General features: G+C 35.2%; 1 protein-coding gene across 1 annotated transcript in view; it reads right to left on the bottom strand.

Moving 5' to 3' along the window:
- Positions 1–20,304, bottom strand: part of PRKX (protein kinase X-linked) — a 144,045-nt gene that overhangs the window by 32,665 nt on the left and 91,076 nt on the right. Inside the window, exon 3 of the mRNA XM_044670391.1 lies at positions 16,031–16,294. Within this exon, the coding sequence (XP_044526326.1) occupies positions 16,031–16,294 (264 nt within the window). The remainder of the gene's footprint in view (positions 1–16,030; positions 16,295–20,304) is intronic.

Below are 20,304 nucleotides of genomic sequence, written 5' to 3'. Positions count from 1 at the left end.
ATACTTAGAAAAATAATTTATGCAATAACAACACAGAAAAAAACAATAGAGAAAGTTTAAAAAACTTTAATCAAGAGGTCTAGTGAAGAAACACACTTTATACCTCCTGATGGTGAGGTGAGGAGAACCAATTCAGTGTTCAGAATGAGATTATACAAATTAAAATAAGTCTGAGATTCTACCACAGATTCCTTACATGGGTAAAAAAAAAAAAAAAAAAGTGGAAAGGGACAATTATTGGAAGACTATGGGAAAGTATTTGAAATGATCAAATTTTAATTAATTTAACTTATAAAATTAGATTAACATACTACATATAAAGGAGTTGAAATGTTGTATGTGAGGCTAATAGACTAATAAGATTCATAGTTTTAAAAATATTTTTCCTTTCTTGACTTCAGAAAGCATTGTCCTCCCTCCCCTGATTCTCCTGATACTATTTGTTATCTGTCCCCTTCATCCTCCTTGAAGCTTCAGTCCTTTGCCACTTTTGTCTTTTTTTTGGCAGCCTTTTTTTGGCAATTCATTCCTATAGCTTCAGTCATTACAACTGCACATATAACAACAAAATCTACATCTCTAGATCTGACCTTTCTTGAAAATGCAAAACCCACATGTCCATCTGCACAGAAGAAATCTCAATTTGGATATTCGTTATATTTTCCCCAAATCTTCTAATTTCAGATTCGGTCAGTAGTATCTATTCTCCCATGTTCATGATGCTTCCTTCTCTCTCATCTCAAATCAAACCAATGCCAGTTCATCATCTCTACATCTTTGATCTATTTTTTCCTTACAATTCCCACTGCTACTCCATCTGCTACTTGTTTAGACTGTTACAATAGCCTCCCAATGGGTCATCTTACCTCTACTTCCAAACTATGTTTGTTTTGTTTTAAACGGCCAAACTTTTCTTCCAGGTCATGCTATTTATTCTCTTCAATAGATACTTTTTATGTAATAAAGATATTTTATTTACATGTAATGACACATTTCTACATTACATGTTCCAAAGTTATATGATTCAAATTATTTCCCTCCCTTCCCAGAGCTGGCAAGCAATTTAATTTGGGTTATAGATATTATCATGCAAAACATATTTACATGTTGTTCAATTTTGTATGAGAATAATCATATAAAACCAAAAACCCCAAAGCAAGAACCCAAATAAGTGAAAATTTTCTTTCTTCAATCTGCATTCCAACTCCAATAGTCTTTTCTCTGGAGGTAGATAGAATTTTTTGTCTTAAGTTCCTCAGAATTGTCCTAGATCATTTTATTTTTGAGAATAGTGGAGTCTTTCACAGATAATCATTGTACAATACTGCTGTTACTGTGTACAATGCTCTCCTGGTTCTGCTTATTTCACTCTAAATCAGTTTATGTAAGTCTTTCTAGCTCTTTCTGAAATCATCCTGTTCATCATTTCTTACAGCACAATAGTATTCCATCACCATCAATAGATTCTTACTGTTTACTGGATAAACCTCTAATTCTTTTGACCAGCATTTGAGGTCCTTTATTGAATCCTACCACATATAATCCATGCTCTAGTCTAGGCCCCATCATATTTTACCTTTACTCATGCTGAACCATGTATTTGGAATGTCCTTCTTCTCTTGCCACCTGTTGAATTACAATTAATCTTTCAAAGTCCAACTTCAATAACACCCCTTCCAGGAAATTTCCCTGGTACTTCTTATTCAAAAATGAGTTTCTCCTCCTTCAACCTAACATACCACTTCACTTGCATATCTCTTATCCACATGCCTTGTAATATCTTGTACTATATAATTATTTTTGTATGCCATCTCAATACGGAAGATCCATGAGAGCAGAGGCCAGATTAAAAAAAAATGACTAAAAGAAAATTTAGGTCCATTAAGTCTCATTTTATAGATGAAGAAACTGAAGCTCAGACATGTTAAAAGATTTGCTCACTGTCATAGGCAGTGCCAGAACCCAAACCTTAGGTGCTTTTCTTTCTAACCTTGTAGGTCTTTCTATTGCACCATATTGCCTCTTCTTCTCTTAAAACAATGCTCTGAAATTAGTAGGTGTTTAGGGAATACTTTTGAAAGAATGAACAAAATCAAAGGATTTCTGGGAACAGTATTCTTATTTTTGTGGTGGTTGTAAGCAGATAAAGGCATTTTTAAAGGAACTATGTGCCTTAGAGTAAAACTAAAATTCAGAGGTCACTCATAGTTAAGGGATTCTTAGTAAGAGTAGAAAAGAAATAGCATGAGAGAAGCTTTGTAGCATTTAAAGTAGGTGAACAAAAGGGAGGATATATGTGCCAATAAAGGGGATAGAAAATAATTTTAATATAGCAGGTAAAGAGCAATTAATAACATAGAAGAATTATGCGGGATGGAAAATAGGCATCATCAAAGAGAGAGAGTATGCTAACAAGAAATAGATAGTAAATAATGTCAGTGTCGCATATTGATGTATGAGGAGGGAGAACAGGTCACAGAATTAGGTAAGAAAGTGGTCCTCAATACATTTAAATAGCATAGTTTCAATAAATTAATGATCTTATCTTTTTTCTAGAATAGAATTTCCAGTATTACCACTTGCATCTAGAAAGAACACTTAAGTGGTATTTTCCCCCAGAACTCTTTTTCAAATCAATCTTTCTTGCCAAAGTACCACATCTTCTTTTTGTGGCAGACAAGCAAGAATAAAATTCCCTTAAGTAAGTGGGGAAAGCATAGGCTATAAATCAAAGGGATTGAAACAAAAAGTGGGAAATAAAAGGTCTTTCTTTACAATTATCAGGTGAAGGTGAGAAGAGGAAACTGTGATTGCCAGTAAAAAAGCCTCTGCTTTGAGATTTTTTTCAAATGTTTTCATAATGCATAAGAATATACTAACAAGGTATATGAACCCTATTATATAAAGAGTCTCTTCAAAACTGATGACCATCTACTCTTGGCCAGTTTTGCATTAGGCAATATACCAATTAACTCTCTAAGCAGTTACAATTGAAAGCATGATGGATAGAGCAGACATGGGCAATGAGATCTACTTTTATAGAATTCTATTAATCATGTTAAACTATCCATTAAACATGTTAAGCCTAGAAATTATTTGACATGAATGAAAGCATCCACCAAAAGAGATGTAGCTGATTACAGATCTATCATAAAAATGGCCCACCAATAAGGTAATTATAAATTTATCTCAGAAATATCAGAAAGGCATCCATGTAACTCTCTATAACAGAGATAAAAGTTAACAAAATTTTGCCATCTCATTAGCACTTTTAACTAATGGTACCCTATCAGTGTAAGAAATAGAAACAAATTTAAAAAGCTAATATACCCCTGGCATCAAATGAGCATCAAATTTGACATATTAAGCCATAAAATCATAGTGCTATACCACCTACTTTGTAGACACAAGGTCAGGCAGCCTAATTTCTAACATTACAGTGGGAAAAATCTACCTTCAACCTCTCTAAACTGACAACAAATAGGGGAACAGACAAGGGATAACCACAAGCATCTTTCATAACTCCTCACAGCACACATTTAGGGTGGCAGTGATAAATGGAAGAATTCTTAACTTATATGCCACAAAGTCCATGGATAATGTTTGTCTAATCTACTCAAAAGATCATCTCCTACCATAGCAAGAGCCACATGCAAGCAGGGCTCAGTAAATACTTTTATATGATGAGGACCAATCCAGTTAGAACTAAGGGTTCGTCCACTATGAAGATTGCTTTGATCACCAATAGACACTGAAACATTCTATTTCTGCCTCCATGTCCCTTCTCAATTATGGTCTCTTGACACTTCTCATCACTATAAAACATGCTCTGGAATTACTACCCCAACCTTAACTCAAACTGGTATGTTAGGTACTCAGTGGTCCCATTACTACATCTCCTCTCAGGGTCCTAGATTAGCCTTAAGAGGGTAGGGGATGTCTTTGCAATGCTCTACTCAATGATTCCCCACTGGTTTGTTTCCCTCATTTATTATCATTTAATAACAATTAATCAGCTAGATTTGTTTCGAATTATGGTAATATATTTGGTACAAAACATCCCTCTCCTCTCCCTCCCCTTTCCCTCAAGTCTACCCACACCTCACAAGCAGGAATACAATCTAGAGAAGAGAGGGCTCAAGGTTAGAATAAGTGTGGCAAAAGGAGATAATACAGCTCTCCCAGAAGTCCTGTTCCTAGAGTCCTCAAGATATCATCTTCATGTAGTATTGCTTTTCTGCCATTCTTCTACTAGACCTTGAATCTGCCCTACCTCTTTACACGTCTAATATATCCGTGGTTCCTAAAGTATACACTGCTTTTAGAAGCTGAAAAAAGGGTCAAATCTTCTATCTTCTAGACCTTTGGAAACTCACAAAGCCTTTCTCCAGCCAAAGTCGGGCAGGGCTGGGGGAGAGACTTACCATGAGGCCAAGTCTATGGTTCTTTTCATCCTTGCCTCCCTGGGATTCCTTTTTGGGGTCATCAGACAGACACATTCAATTCTCCATTCCAATCTATCTTGTTCATTTTAGATAATCCACAAACTTCAAGACCAGGTCCTTCAATGGATCCGAATAGGCTCCCTCTAAGTCTCAGCTGATAATATGCCTCCATTTGCAAGGCAGCATAGTGTGTTAGAAAGAGTAAATGATCTGGGAATCAGTTTTGCTACTTAGTAATCATTAGATCTTAAGACAAATAGCTTAGCCTCTCAGAGTACCAGTTAGTTCATCTGTAAAATGGGGAATATTTGTATAATCTGTCTCACGAGGTTTTAGAAACTTGAAAATTGTAAGGTGCTATCATACTGTCTAGCTATATCACTAAGACTAACTTTTAGAGCCCAGCTCAAATTCACTCTTCAAAAATGAACTTTAACTATGCCTATCTACATAGATCTCCCTTCTTGACATATTGTATATACTGCTCATTTAGCAATTAATGGCCTATCACCTTTTATTTTATGTAATTGGTGCATTTAATTGCTTAATAACTTTTTCATTCAAGTCAAATCATCAAATCACCATTACTAAGCAGCCACTCCATGCTAGGCATAATGCTAAGCACTGGGAATAAACACAAGCATAAAAACAGTCCCTGCCCTCAGGAGCTTTCCTTCAGAAAGGAAAGACAATGCAAAGCTAAGAAGGGAGAGGATGAAATAAAGTACTGGGTAGCAAGGAAAGTCTAGAGAAGTAGAGCCTCAGAGGTAGAGTATACTCACATGTCAGCACTGACACATATAGCCATTTTTGATGACATGTGACTGCATGCGGCTGCATACAGAGAAGTATGGGGCTGCATGCCAAGGATGAAACATTTGCTGTAGTGTTAGTGTAGACACTCTGTACACTATAGATGACAATTCTACCTATGTTAATTTACCTATTTTGGTTTATTAAATAGTTACATATTACAATTATATATTTTTGTTATTTAAACTATAAATATTGTGAAATTATGGTTGTTGTTTTTTTCTCAAAGTGACACACCACCTGAGTTATGCTCGTTTTTTGGGCAGATTTTGACACACCAAGCTCAAAAGCTTGCCCATCACTGTTTTAGGGTGAGGAGGCAAGGGGTAGAGTGAACTTTCAGAATGAAAAGGTTTGCTATGGCATGGTGGAGAACCTGTCAGTTAGGAGTAGAACCTGGAGAACAATGAAGAGGTGGCTGACCCAGCCACTTTTCTTAAAGTAGAGGTTCTGGGAGAAACCAATCAGAAGAAAGAAATGTACTTCCAAAGGGAGGTCAGGGACCAGTGAACTTCCAGGGAAAAGATACTTTTAGGACAGAGAAAACCTCCAGGGTAAGAAAGCTAAAGTGGCATGACAGAGAAAATTCTTTCACTTATTCTTTACTCAATTTTCTACTCAACTCTAAAATTCTAAGTTATGGAGAACATGTTATGTATATTAAGTAAAGGGAGTTTCCTTGTCAGGAATTCCTTATACTACAGATGCGATTTTTTTTTTTACCAATTTCTTAGAATCATATGATTTTATCCTTATTTCACTGTACCAATAGAAAAGTAATTGAACTCAGCTATTTCACACTCCAAGTCCAGTTCTCCTTCTATACCAAGCTAAATAAGTTTAATTTCTTCTGTTGATTGTGTGAAACAATACTGTCACCTGACTCAGCTGGCACAGGAAGGAATAATTATATTTGGTTTACTGAATTTATCAGCTGATTCATTTTAATATATAGAAAAATTCCATGAGGCAGCAAGGACAGCAAAGTAGGTGTATGCAAGTATACTGATTGGTTGCCTAATAGTACTTTGCCAGTCACAAATCTTAAACCTTGGGTCAACATATTTAGAAAACGACTATAAAAACACAATGAAAAATCATCTAAGACAATACAAAGTTTAATCTTTCAGTTAAATAGAAAACTAAGAACCTTAGTCAAATCTTCCTGTAGTTAAAAAGAATAGAGAACAGCTGGGTAGCTCAGTGGATTGAGAGCCAGACCTAGAGATGGGAGGTTTTAGGTTCAATTCTGGCCTCAGACACTTCCCAGCTGCGTGACCCTGGGCAAGTCACTTAAACCCCTTTGCCTAGCCCTTACCACTCTTCTGCCTTGGAGCCAATACACAGTATTGTATTCCAAGATGGAGGGTAAGGGTTTAAAAAAAAAAAAAAAAAAAAAAGAATGATGGCTAAGAATCCTAGGAGAAATAAAAGGTGTTTTCTAAAATTAAGTGACTTAGACATTCAGGAAGACTATAAAATTGCTGTATGGATCTCAGAGTAACCTTAATATACTTTTATATATAACAGGCTATAAAACAATCAGCTTTAACAAGGTAGTGGTCAAAATCTGGTTTTCTCAGCTAGTGGTAAGTGAACGGGCAGAGGAAAGCAGAACCTAAATTAGATGCCGAATTGTTTTTAAGTCTTCACTTCCCTCCAATACTCATTGAGGCTTTAAGGAATGTGAGCCAATCAGGGAAGAATAAAGGATGCTGATATAGCAATCAGGTTAAGTAATACATGTGTAGTGAAGCCAGTTTTCAAAGTGGTTTCATTTCCTCCAGGACATATGAAGCACATGAGCAGGATTGGAGAAGGTAGATGGTAGGGGTTCCCCAAGGTTTGGCTTTGGCAAAGTATGAGTGTAATTTGGACAAGGGAGCAAAATTTAAGCATTAAAGATAGCATACAGTTCAGTTGATCAACCAGAGTCTGTAAAGGAAAAAAAAAAAAAATAAGACTAGAGCAAAGGTAATATACAAGAATAGGAAGGGATAAAGACATGGTTTTGATCACCAACAGAGAAGCTTTCCTTTCCAACTTCACGCCATTCACAAATTTAATAATCTTTCTTTATTCACTTTAGTGAAAAAATACTGAACATAAGAGGGCAGGCAACAGAGCATAATGGCACTACATTATAAACCTCACTAGGTTAACATCAATTTACTACTTTTTCCATCTGTTTATTCAAAAGGTTTTCAATTTCTGTAACTATATAGTCATTAACACAATTGAGACTAGGCTGGTATGAGATAGAACAATGAAGTGCTGCTGGGTATTAGTGACTACGACTTCCCTAAGTGCCTTTATAATTGTTCCTGTTCAGTCATTTCAGGTGAGTCAGACTCTTTGGGGTTTTCTTGGCAAAGATACTGGAGCGGTTTGCCATTTTCTTCTCCAGCTCATTTTACAGATGAGGAACAGAGGCAAGCAGATTTAAATGATTTGCCCAGAGTCACAAAACTTTTAAGTGTATGAAGTCAGATTTGAACTCAGGAAGATAAGTCTTCCTGACTTCAGGCTGTCACTCTAATCACTGAGCCACCAAGCTGCTTAGAAACCATTCCTTCAATACTGTATTTAAGAATACTAATAGGAATTAATCAAATTGGTTGACATTTTAAAGAATCTTCCTATTTTTTCTCTTAGTAGTCTCAACTACTTATAGTAATTGACTGTTGTGCAGGTTGAATATAATTCTTCAATGTCCATCTATATCCCCGATCTCTCCCCAGAGTTTTAGTCCCATATTTCTATTTGCTTAAAGTATCCACTTAAGTGATCTGTTTAAACCTGAAATTCAACATGCCTTGAAATCATCTTTTCTTCCTTCTCCTTTGGTTATTTCCCATTCCACTCAAATTCTATTATCCCTAGAAATAAATATAAAACATTCTGGCCTTTTACAACCTTACCTTTTCTTTCCAATCTTCTTACCCTTTATTCCATCTATGGACTATGCTACCTGCCGTACTGGCCTTCTTGCTATGTCTTTCATACAACACTCAATTTCTCCTAATTCTGTGTTTTTCCCTAAATGCTTGAAATGCTTTTCCTTCTTGTTTTCAGTTCCTGGCTTTCTTTAAGACTCAGCTCAAATCCCACAATTTACAAGAAGCCTACTTTTATACCACTTGTGCCTTCCCTTTCAAATTTCCTTCCACTTACACAGTATATATTCTTTATGTAGAAATTTTGCTTGTTGTCTCCTCCATTAAAATGGGAGCTCCTTGAGGTTACATACCATGGTTTTGTCTTACTCTGTATTCCCAGGGCCTACACACTTCCTGGCCCATTGATATTGTTCAGTTGTTCAGTCATGTTTGTCTATGTGATGCCATGGACTTTTATCCATGGGATTTTCTTGGCAAAGATACTGGAGTAGTTTGCCATTTCCTTCTCCAGTCTGCCTCTATTTTACAGATGAGGAATCAAAGCAAACAGGGATTAAGTGCCTTGCCCAGGGTCACACAACTAGTAAGTTTCAAGGTTAGATCTGAACTCAGAAATTCCTAAATCCAAACCTGGTGCTCAATCCACTATACCATATACTCGCTGCCCTACCTGGCCCATAGGAAGGGTTTAATAAATGTTCATTATACAGATGAGGAAACTGAGGGAAACAGGATTAAGTGACTTTACCAGAGATACACAGCTAGTATGTATCTAAGGCCAGATTTGAATTATGAAGATGAGTCTTCCTGATTCTAGGCCCAAAACTCTATCCACTGTGCCACCATGCTGCCCAACAGGAAGAATAGGGGAGTATAAAAAGGATTAAAAAGACTTGAGATTAAGATTTCACTTCATTAATTACTAACTACATAATGCTGGGCAAATCATTTACCCTCTGTTCAATTTTATTTATTTATTTTTAAAACAGAGATCCCAGTATCTGATGGTGATGGAATACTAATGTGAACTGGAATTACCTCCAGGAATTGATGCAGAGTAAAAGGAAGAGATCCAGGAGAACCTTATACACAGAGATTGATACACTGTGGTACAATTGAACATAACGGACTTCTCTACTAGCAGCAATGCAAGGATCCAGAGCAAGGCTGAGGGACTTATGGGAAAGAAAACTAGCCACATTCAGAGGAAGAACTGTGGGAGGAGAAACACAGAAGAAAAACATATGATTGATCACATAGTTCAATGGGTATATGACTGAGGATGTTGACTTTGAATGATCACTCTAATGCAAATATTAATGATATGAAAATAGGTTTTGATCAATGTCATGACACATGTAAAACCCAAAGGAATTGCTCATTGTCTCCAGGAGGAGGGGAGGAAGGGGAAGAGGGAAAGAACATGAATCATGTAACCATGAAAAATATTCTAGATTAATTAATCAATAAAAACTTTAAAAATTAAAAAAAGAGAGATCCCAAGATTATCATGAGAATCAAATAAACCAATTACTCTCTGTTTCACTCTATACCTTTCTTTTTTTCCTCCTCTTTTGCTGTCTGTCTCACACACAGAGAGACTCACCAAAGTCTGTTTGTAAAATTATAATATTATTTGCAAAGCATTAGGTTTATTCTGGCAAAACATTGACAAGGTCATTCATGATAGCCTGATGACTAAGTTAGAGAAATAGAGATTGGATAAGTATATGGCTAGATAAGATTCAAAACCTAACAGAATTTTTGAGGTGGAAAAGCCCCCAGAGACCATCCAAACAATGGCCTCCATTTTACAGATGATTAAAATGAGGTCTAAGGGGTTAAAAGAAAAAACAAAGTTACACAACTGGTATCATATAGTTGAACAACTATAACCAAAGAATATTGGTTAATAGTTTGGTATCAAACCTTGGAGAAGGTCTCCATTGTCTTGCCACAGGGATCTATGTGTCCTTGGCCCTGCTCTCTACTTTTATCATTTACTTTGAAGAAGACACAGAAGGCTTGCTCATCAAGTCTGTGTAGCACAAAAAGCATGGAAAGACAGCTTATACATGGGGTGAAAAATCAAGATTCCAGCCTTGATAGCTATAATATGTAGTCTCAGTTCACATAATGAAATTTACCAGGGATTAAATCCTACATTTAAAGCTTTTTTAAAGGCTGATTTCAAAAGTAAAGGATGCAGGGTGGAGAGTGGCAGAGACAATTACTATGATGGAAGTAATAAGTCAGACTGGCCTGAATTGAGTCCAGTCTATAATACTTATTTTGCCACTATTCAATGCTTAAAAAAAATGTGTGTGTGTGCGCGCGCGCGTGTGTGTGTGTGACCAACTGTGACATAGCTGCCACGAAAAAGAATACAATCTGACTAGCATTAAGAGGAGTACAATGTCCAGCTCACAGGGCTGAATGATAATTCTACTGCTTAAAGCATAATAGTAGATTCACAAATATGGATTGAATTGAAGAAAAGCAGTTTTAAAACCTAAATCTGCTAATAACTAGCTGTGAGGAAAGGTACCCTACACAGAGGTTATGCTATATGAAGTGGAAAGAATGTTGAACCTGTAGTAAAGAGGTCCTGGGTTCAATTCTGCCTCAGACAATACCTGTGTGAGCCTTAGCAAATAAATCACTTCACTTTTCTTAAACTCAGTTTTACTCATCTATAAAATGAGAGGTTTGGACTTGATGACCTCTGATGTCCCTTCAATTTCTAAATCTATGTTGCTAAAAATGATCTTCATCAAAGCATTTTTATTTCTATGTGTCTTGGTTTCCTCACATGTAAAGTGAGAGGATTACACTAAAATTCTATGGCACTGACTCTAACATTCTATGTTTCTGTGATTCTTAGGCAGGCCTAAGCTCTGCCGCAGAATTCTCTAATTCAGAACGTACAAGTCATTAAACCAAACCAATACTTGTGTTTACCTGTGTGTTGTCCTGAGGACAAAGAAGGATTCATATCTCATGACTCTTTTCCTTCCCTAGGACTTGTAAGATTTAAATTAATATCCAATAACTCCAAATATTATATTTTATAAGATTTGTTAATAATTACTTGAAGTAGAAGAAATAAAAGAACAAAGTACAAAACTTAAGTATGACCACGTGTGTAAAATTCTCCTGCCTGGCACTCACCCAACCTCCATCAGCTGCCTTCCCAGGAACAGAGAGAGAGGACAGAGCTATATTGACAACTTTATCTCCAAAATATTAAGGATGTAACGTGAGAAGGAAAGTGGGAAACTGGGAAAGAGAGTTCTGGGGAGCAAAATTCTAATTACACAGACTCAGTAGTCAATAAATGAACAAGTATCCAGTAAGCACCTCCCATGTACTTACTGTCCATCGTGAAGGGATACAGAGACAAAAATTAAACAGTCCCTGTTCTTAAGGCACTCAGAATCTCTAACTCTCTTTACTCATTCCCAAACAGACTTAATTAAGAAAATGTGCTCATATGTAGCCTTGATCCTGCCATGCTTACACGCCCCATAGTTAAGCTGGTACATCAGAGTCAAAAAATGCTGACTTAATATTTCAATTATCTAATGTAAAGTTTCAGGAATTAAAAATTAAGGTTTTTTTATACTCAATTTATTCCCAGATTATAAAATTCATCATAGAACAACATTTAATGTGCTGTTCTAGAACAAAGCTTCAATTAAAACTAAACATAACTTTTCTTCTTAGACTAAAGACAACATTTTTTCTCCTAAGACTAAGTTCGAATAAAAAAGAAAGTTGAAAAAACACTAATTATTAGTCTTAGACCCTAAGGCCCTTCAAAGAACCAAAAATAAATGCAAAAAAATAATTAAGCCACATGAAGAAAAATGATCATAATCAATGAAGTAGTATAGAATGTTTTACATAAAACACTACAGTTAAAATATATTTACATAAGCAAATGATATTTATATCAATTATAAAATATGCCTGATATATATTCCCCAATTGATAAATGGGCAAGAGACATGAATAGGCAATTTTCAGGTAAAGAAATCAAAAGTATCAATAAGCACATGAGAAAGTGTTCCAAATCGCTAATAATTAGAGAAATACAAATCAAAACAACTCTGAGGTATCACCTCACACCTAGCAGATTGGCTAAAATGAAAGAAGGGGAGAGTAATGAATATTGGAGGGGATGTGGCAAAATTGGGACATTAATGCATTGCTGGTGGAGCTGTGAACTGATCCAGCCATTCTGGCTGGCGATTTGGAATCATGCTCAAAGGGCTATAAAAGATTGCCTGCCCTTTGATCCAGCCATACCATTGTTGGGTTTGTACCGCAAAGAGATCATAGATAAACAGACTTGTACGAAAATATTTATAGCTACGCTTTTTGTGGTGGCAACAAACTGGAAAAGGAGGGTATGTCCTTCAATTGGGGAATGGCTGAACAAACTGTGGTATATGCGGGTGATGGAATACTATTGTGCTAAAAGGAATAATAAACTGGAGGAGTTCCAGACGAACTGGAGAGACCTCCAGGAACAGATGCAGAGCGAAAGGAGCAGAGCCAGAAGAACATTGTACACAGAGACTGATACACTGTGGTAAAATTGAATGTAATGGACCTCTGTACCAGCAGCAATGCAATGACCCAGGACAATTCTGAGGGATTTATGGTAAAGACACTATCCACATCCAGAGGAAGGACTGCAGGAGAGGAAACATATAAGAAAAACAACTGCTTGAACGCATGGGTTGGGGTGGACATGATTGAGGGTGTGGACTCGAAACTACCACACCAATGCAACTACCAACAATTTGGAAATAGGTCTTGATCAAGGACACATGACAAAACTAGTGGAAATGTGCATCGGCCATGGGTGTGGGGAGTGCGGGGGGTGAAGGGGAAAGTAGGAGCATGAATCATGTAACCATGTTAAAAATGAATATTAATAAATAAAAAAATATGCCTGATATAGAAAACAATTAAAGTATAAAATCTGCCTTGTATTAATGAACATATTGTAAATAGTTTTCTTAAATAAATATTTATTCTAAATTTGCTTAAACCATATTTTTCTCCTTTTCTATAAGGAAAATCTTACAACTTCTAGATATCTGTATAAAGACATTACATTTATCTTCAACACAAATTAATCTACCTCATATGTAGTGTCCAAATCTTACCCAATGAATGTATACCTGTAGTTAAACCTAAAGAAAGAGTTTGAGCCAGTTATGACAAAGAATGACCTCAAAAGAGGGTGTCATTTATGAAAGAATTTAAATTGGTTCTCTTCTAAATCTATTTGACACTAATGAGCATTATATAGAGGCTGCAGAAAGAACTAATAAAATTTCTCATCAAACTATGACATATAACAGAAGAGATTTAAATCCACTTTTCCCATGATTATATCAAAATAATACAAAATATCTTTGGGCATTATCTGGCCCTCTCAGTTTTCTGTTAAAATATGGTTAAGGTATTTTTTTTTTTGCTTTGTGCTAATAATTATGCTTTAATCAGTCACAAGATACACTGAATTATTATAAAGGCAAAAATAAATTATCAATAATTTAAAGAAACAATTCCATTACTTCTATTTTAATCAATTTTCCATCAAAACCTTTTTTTTTAACATTAGCCATAAAGCCTCAGTTTCTTCATCTGTAACATAAAAGGGTTGAACTAGATTGGCCATGAAAATTGATTTGTCTTCAAAGACAAAAATTCACAACAGCCACAGTGTGGCAGCACCTACATTCTAAAACCAGATTCTTAAAATCTGTCAAGTCACTTATGATTATTACTGTACTTCTTTTATTTTATCCTTGTGGCTCTAAAAATTAAAACTTTTCAAGGGAGGGAGTATCTGCTTCATAATAAATTTAAAATAAATAAATATTTAAGAAATAATTTCATTAAAACAAATATACATAGTCCCTGCAACTAAAGTGTTTGAGGAATAATAGAAGAATAGCATTATTTCTTCCATGAAAACATAATGTCATATTTTCCTGAGAAAGCCAAACTCTTTATAGGCTAGCAAAGTAGAAAAATAGATATTTATAGAATGCTCTAAAGATTGGCATACCTCTTTATTTGACCTTATGTTAGAAAAGTTTTCCATATAATTTATCTTTCAAATAACTAAACACTTTGTACCAAAGTATTTTAACAAATGATAAGATATTTTGATGGAAATCTTTCTAAATTGAATTACATAGTTCTCTTTCTTCAATATTCTGAATACAATTTAATAACATTCAGAATATAATTGATTATAATACAATATTCTGTATATAATTTCTTTTCCTTGATTACTCATGCTTTAATTATGAACATCAATTATCATAACGTGCTATAATACAGTAATGCTCTCAGGGCCTATTAAGTTGTATGAGAACAAACACTAAATGATCCCAGACTGTTGTTCTTTAAGATGATTCTACTTTTTATACTTGTTTTCTCTCTCTCTCTCTCTTATCAAAATAACTTATGGCTGAAAGATTACCTGTCTTACTTTAGATCCATTTTCTCTTATCTCCAAGTTGTAACCAAAGGCTAAAAAGTCAATCAAATGACTAAACTTCTTTTCAGTTGGGTAAAAAACTAAGAATCAATAGGAATCTGTAGGTCTCTTCTATGGAGAATAAAAACTTTGTGACAGCTATTCTTGTAGTTCAGATGCTGGGATTTCCCCCCCTCCCCCCTCTTACTTCCAGGTCTCCCAGCTATAAATCAGATGGCAGAGGTTTCCAAATAATTTCCCAATAAGAAGAACTTTTCCATAGTTAGTTCTGCCACCTGCTTAAAGAGGCCTGGGTTTCTTGCTGGTTAAAGTAGTGTTCTGTCTCCTGAGAATAGATTCTATTTTACCTAAATCTTCCTATAAATAGCATAGGGAAAAGAACACTTGACTTGAGAATCAGAAATGGCCTGAATTAAAATCTCACCTCCAACATTTACTATCAGAATGGCAGTGGACAAATCCATTGGCCCTGCTAAATGTTGCCTCTTCAGTTTCTTCTTTTACAAAATTACCATAAAATCTTTGGGTCCTCTACCTCCTAGGATTTTTGTGAGGAATAAATAGGATAATAAGTATAAGTTCTCCACAGACCTTAAACTGCTCCATACATTTTTGCTACCACAGAAGTTTTCTTTCTAGTAGTTTAAATTACTGCATATTCTGGTGTTCTTTACAATATTCCTAATTCATTAAGCATAAGGTATATAATCATTTTAGGAATTTAAGGGGAGAAGAGCATAAATCTGAACTTAAATTGACATGGGCTGGATGATCAAGTACTACAACTCCAGGTTTGTCAATGTTCAACCTTGTTCATTTTCCTAAGGTATTTTTCTGTCTCAATTTTGAATTTAACTCCTAAAATAGTACTTCCTATAGGAAGTTTTGGAATCACAGACTTGGAAAAGACCAAAAAGGACATCTCTACAAACTCTTAATCTGAAAAAGAATCTTTCCTATGAGGAAGAACATAGAACTTCCCAAAAGAACTCACTCTACTATATGAAAAGGGCTATTACTAAGTTTTTCATCATGTCAAGACTAAATCTGTCTCTTTAAACTCTCAACCAGTATTCCTGGTTCTGCTTTCTAGAACCATGTATACTTAGACTAGTAATGCTGCTTTCCAAGAATATGTGATATTGCTAGTTAATTAACCTACTCATTATCTGTGAAGGTAACTCTATGTAATCTACATATAACAATATGCATTTTAGTCACATAAAAAAACGATGCATCTTATTCATCAAAACAGGCATTGACTGAAATGGTACATGGAGTCAGCAAACATTTTTTAACTATTAACTTCACAATTTTAAAAATTAAAAGAGTTTATATCTTACCTGTCTACTAGCTTTTTAGCAAATCCAAAATCTGTGAGCTTGATATGGCCTTCTTTATCTAACAATATATTTTCAGGTTTTAGATCTCTGTAAACTATTTCTTTGGAGTGCAGATATTCTATTGCACAGATAATCTCTGCAGAATAAAATAGTCCTGTGCTGTTATTGAACCGTCCCATGTTTCTCAAGTAGCTGAAAAGTTCTCCTCCAGGAACATATTCCATTAACATGTATAAAAATCTTTCATCATGATAGGTCCAGTATCTGTAATACATAATTATATATTTTGTTAGTAAATCACGAGCCACACTGATTATATATATAAAACAAAATTCCCAAGTTATCCCTCAGGTGAAATCATTTTAAGTTTAAATATCGCAAATAAAAAGTGGAAACAGATCTCATGTTATCAATATACAACAGATAAAACTATTTGGATGAGCATAAGAATTTTACTCCCCAAAAGTACAGAGAACAAAAGTACACACACACACACACAAACAGAATTTTTAAATAATTACCTATATAAGGGAGCATTAATAGAAATAGCCTGGGTAGCATGAAGTGATAGCTCATGATATTTACATACAGAACATAAAGTAATAAAGGATAAAATATGGAAGGAGAAATACATAGAAAAGGGGGGGTGGGGAAGGAGCATTAGAACTAGAATGTTCTTGGGACTGCTAATTCAACATTTCATTTTACATATAGGAAACTGAAGCCCAAACAAGCCAAATGGCTTATCCAGGATCACAAAGCTTTAGGGGTAATAGCCATTTTGTACGCTAAGAAATGTGACATTCTGTTAACTAAGAAAAAAGAAAAGGAAACAAAGCAAAAAACCACAAACTTATGAGAGGACTACAGTGGTGAAATCATTTGATTAAAGTAACACAGTTGATGAGAAACATCAACTATGTATCAAAAGAAGTTTGTAATTTCTTAGGTAAAGAAAAAACAAACATTTTAACACTGAGTGAGGCACATCTTTACATATAAATGGCCACTTGCACATTGCTGTTTTTCCCTCAACCACCAATGGTTCTTCTGTTATCCCAGCTTGTGCCAATCTAGCAATGAAGTTGTGCTGGCACAGTGGTGTTAGTTGCCAATGGAAAAATGTCTGACCCATTGTCTCTCTTCTATACTTCATTCCTATTTCATCCTCTATATCAAATTTCCTTGTGAAGATCATACAGCAGTTATCCCTTCTATGTTTCCTTTAACTACTTGGAGCTGACTAAATTATAATTGATGTCAGTGTTTAGCATGTACACATAATAACCCTTCCTCTTTTTCCCTTCATATTCTTAATGTAATTCTCTCTTCATCTTATTTTTGAGACAAAAAATCTGGAGCCATATGAAGTAGCTCTAGCAGTTTTATACTTTTAAGCATTCCTCACACTCCCCAACCCAGCTTCTAAAGTGGTTACTGGGAACTCTAGTCTAATTTCTTATAGAACTCCCATTCTCTTCTTGATCCTTAGATGCTTTTGTATCACTAGGATTCATCACTTCCCACTCCCTAGCCTCACCAAAGAGTCAGGAAGTAGTTGGCTACTGTTCCTTTATACATTGTTTTTCATCAAGCCATGCCAGGAATTCATGGATTGCAGGGATGAAGGGAAAGAGACATGAGAAATGTATTCTTGACATGTTTGTTTTTCAATTTACTGAAAGAATCAACCTATTCTGCCATCTGTAATTAGATAAAGTGAACAGATCACTACTATCCCTTTACTCATCTTACTAGCAACATTACACTTATTTGTGCAGAGGCACAGAATGTCTTGTTACATTTCATTTTTTAAAGTATTAAAACGGCAAGAATACTTTTCTATTTTTAATGTTGCAAGGGCATCATCTTTCAGCAATTTTATAAGCTTTTGTGGGTTAGTCTAAAAAAATGATCAATATAAATAACACTGTTTCTATGGAAGAAATAATTCCTAGTTTCACAAAGGTTATAAACACAAGAATTCTGACAATAAAGCCAGTTTATAAAACAGGGTATACCTGTACTTCTTTAATAGTGTTATATTTCTAACCATCTGCCTATTATTCAAAGTAAAAGCAAAACTTTTCAATATAACTTGCCACCAGCAAGCTTTGATGCTTTGTCTAGATGAGCAAGCTATATCCAAATGTTAATAGTTTCATTTGCTATGAATATTGCTAACAAACAATGAAGATATAAGCCTAAAAAGGCCTTTCTACTTTGTCTGATCTTTACAATGTGGAGACAATTACATGGGTATTGTAGAAGAATATATTCTACTTTTTCCAACAATTAAAAACAATGTTGGATTCTCATAGTTGGGTTTTACATGATGCCTCTGGGGCAAAAAAGAGAAAATGGACAAAGGTGAAGCATCTTAAAGGGAACATTAGTGAAAGAAAACATGGATATGGGTTAGAAGTATAGAATTACAGAGTTATAAAGCTTTTAAGATTCAAAAAATATAACAGGAGTATTTGATTCCCAATAATGATACTGAGTCAAATTGTATACACAAGTCTTAAACTCAGAGCCAAGAAAGGAAAGGGCAGTGAACTTGTCAGATGTATAGGAATTGTAGCTCTGTCACTGGACCTTGAATAAGACAATTAAGTTTTATGAATCTGTGTTTCCCAATCTATAAAATACAAATAATAGATGTCCTGGCTGGCTACGTAACAAGATCATTGGGAAACAAATGAGATAAATGCACATGAAAGAATGTTTTATAGCAATTTATAAATGCGAGATATCATTATTATTTTAAACCTATTGCTACATGTAGCCAAGGGATTCTAGTTCTGACTGGCACCAGTGTGATCTGGGTCAATTTATAATGCCAGTGAACCTCACTTTCCTCACCTATAAATGAGAGGGTTAGCCTGAAAAACCTTTGAGGTCCCCTACAGCTCTAAAATTATATGGCCCTCACTCACTTCCCTTATAAATTAAATCATGCCACTTAAAATTCATTTATAGTTATGATTGATAGTGCTCTTTTATCTCTATTTTTAATATTTTATTTTGGTGAGATTGGTTTTACATGTGTGTGTGTATATATATGGCTTCTCTAATGGGAGGAGAAGAGGAGGAAGTTAATTGGATATTTTAATGTAACAAACTAATAAGCAATTTTTTAAATCACTATAGCAGATCAGGGAAGGATGGCCTGGAGCAAGGAAAATCTTGAGGCAGAAGAGCCTACAGGAAAAACAAATAATAATTCCTACTTGAAAGGCACTTATATTCTAATGGGGGAGAAAACAATTACATATATAAGTGTATATACTGTAATGGGGATAATTTGAGGAAAGGTGTGTGGTACAAGGGAATTTTGAAAGGAGGTTATCAGGGATTTATTAAGATAGTAAATCTAGGCTACAGGTAGGCTGGAATAAGGAGATTCAGGATATAATAGGGCTGAAGTCAGGAGTTTAACACTGAAGGAATAAGATCTTCAGGGAGAGGGAGAATTAATCTAACAGGCAAATATAGCAGGACTTATAGACCAGGACTCAGACTTAAATACAGGCTGAGGGAAATAGACTAAACTGAAATTAACAACAGGCTTAGTTAATTTCACAGAAAGGGACTTGTTTTGAAGTTACACCTTCCTTCAAGATGGATACCCGGCTTCCCTTCAAGCACAGAGTATGTTAGTTCTTTCCCTCTTCTTCCCTCTCTTAATAACTAACTGACAAATTATACTAATAGGTCTGTTGAAACACAAAAGGGTTTATTATCTTTTAAGGTTGATGTGTCAGGAAAGTGGATCAAGGAAGCCCTAACAGTTGACTCAGGAACCTCGGGTTGGGGGAAGGGAGGCAGAGATGAAGTCTGAGTAAGGACCTACCTTTAACTCAAGCTTACAAAGTGCTCTTGATATCTAAAGGGAATAAATGATGACTGACTAGTTTCTTTATATCTAATGCTGTCAATTATAGTTAACCCTTCACAGATTTGAACTCCTCTCTAATTACTGTCCTTATTAACTCCACAGACATATAAGGTAAAGGAGGGAAGATAGGAAATAATATAGGGAAGGAAGATATAAAGGGTTTATCCAAAATAACAATTTCTTAAATAAATATTTCAAAGCTAGGTTAAATTTCAATACTACAGATAGGTAAGGAGGCAGCTCGGCTGGTCAGACAACCTCTCTCCACGGGAGACCCAAACCAACTGACTTTTCCCTCAAGATTCCAAACCCCTAACTGATTTCAGAACTCAGCCAAAGCTTGAAAAAACTATATGACCCCCTCTCTCTATAC

Source organism: Gracilinanus agilis, chromosome 3 (genome assembly GCF_016433145.1).
Source record: "Gracilinanus agilis isolate LMUSP501 chromosome 3, AgileGrace, whole genome shotgun sequence".
In the NCBI taxonomy this organism is placed as follows: domain Eukaryota; kingdom Metazoa; phylum Chordata; class Mammalia; order Didelphimorphia; family Didelphidae; genus Gracilinanus; species Gracilinanus agilis.
The sequence above is the reverse complement of the archived record's forward strand: the minus strand, read 5'-3'. Positions and strand labels throughout refer to the sequence as shown.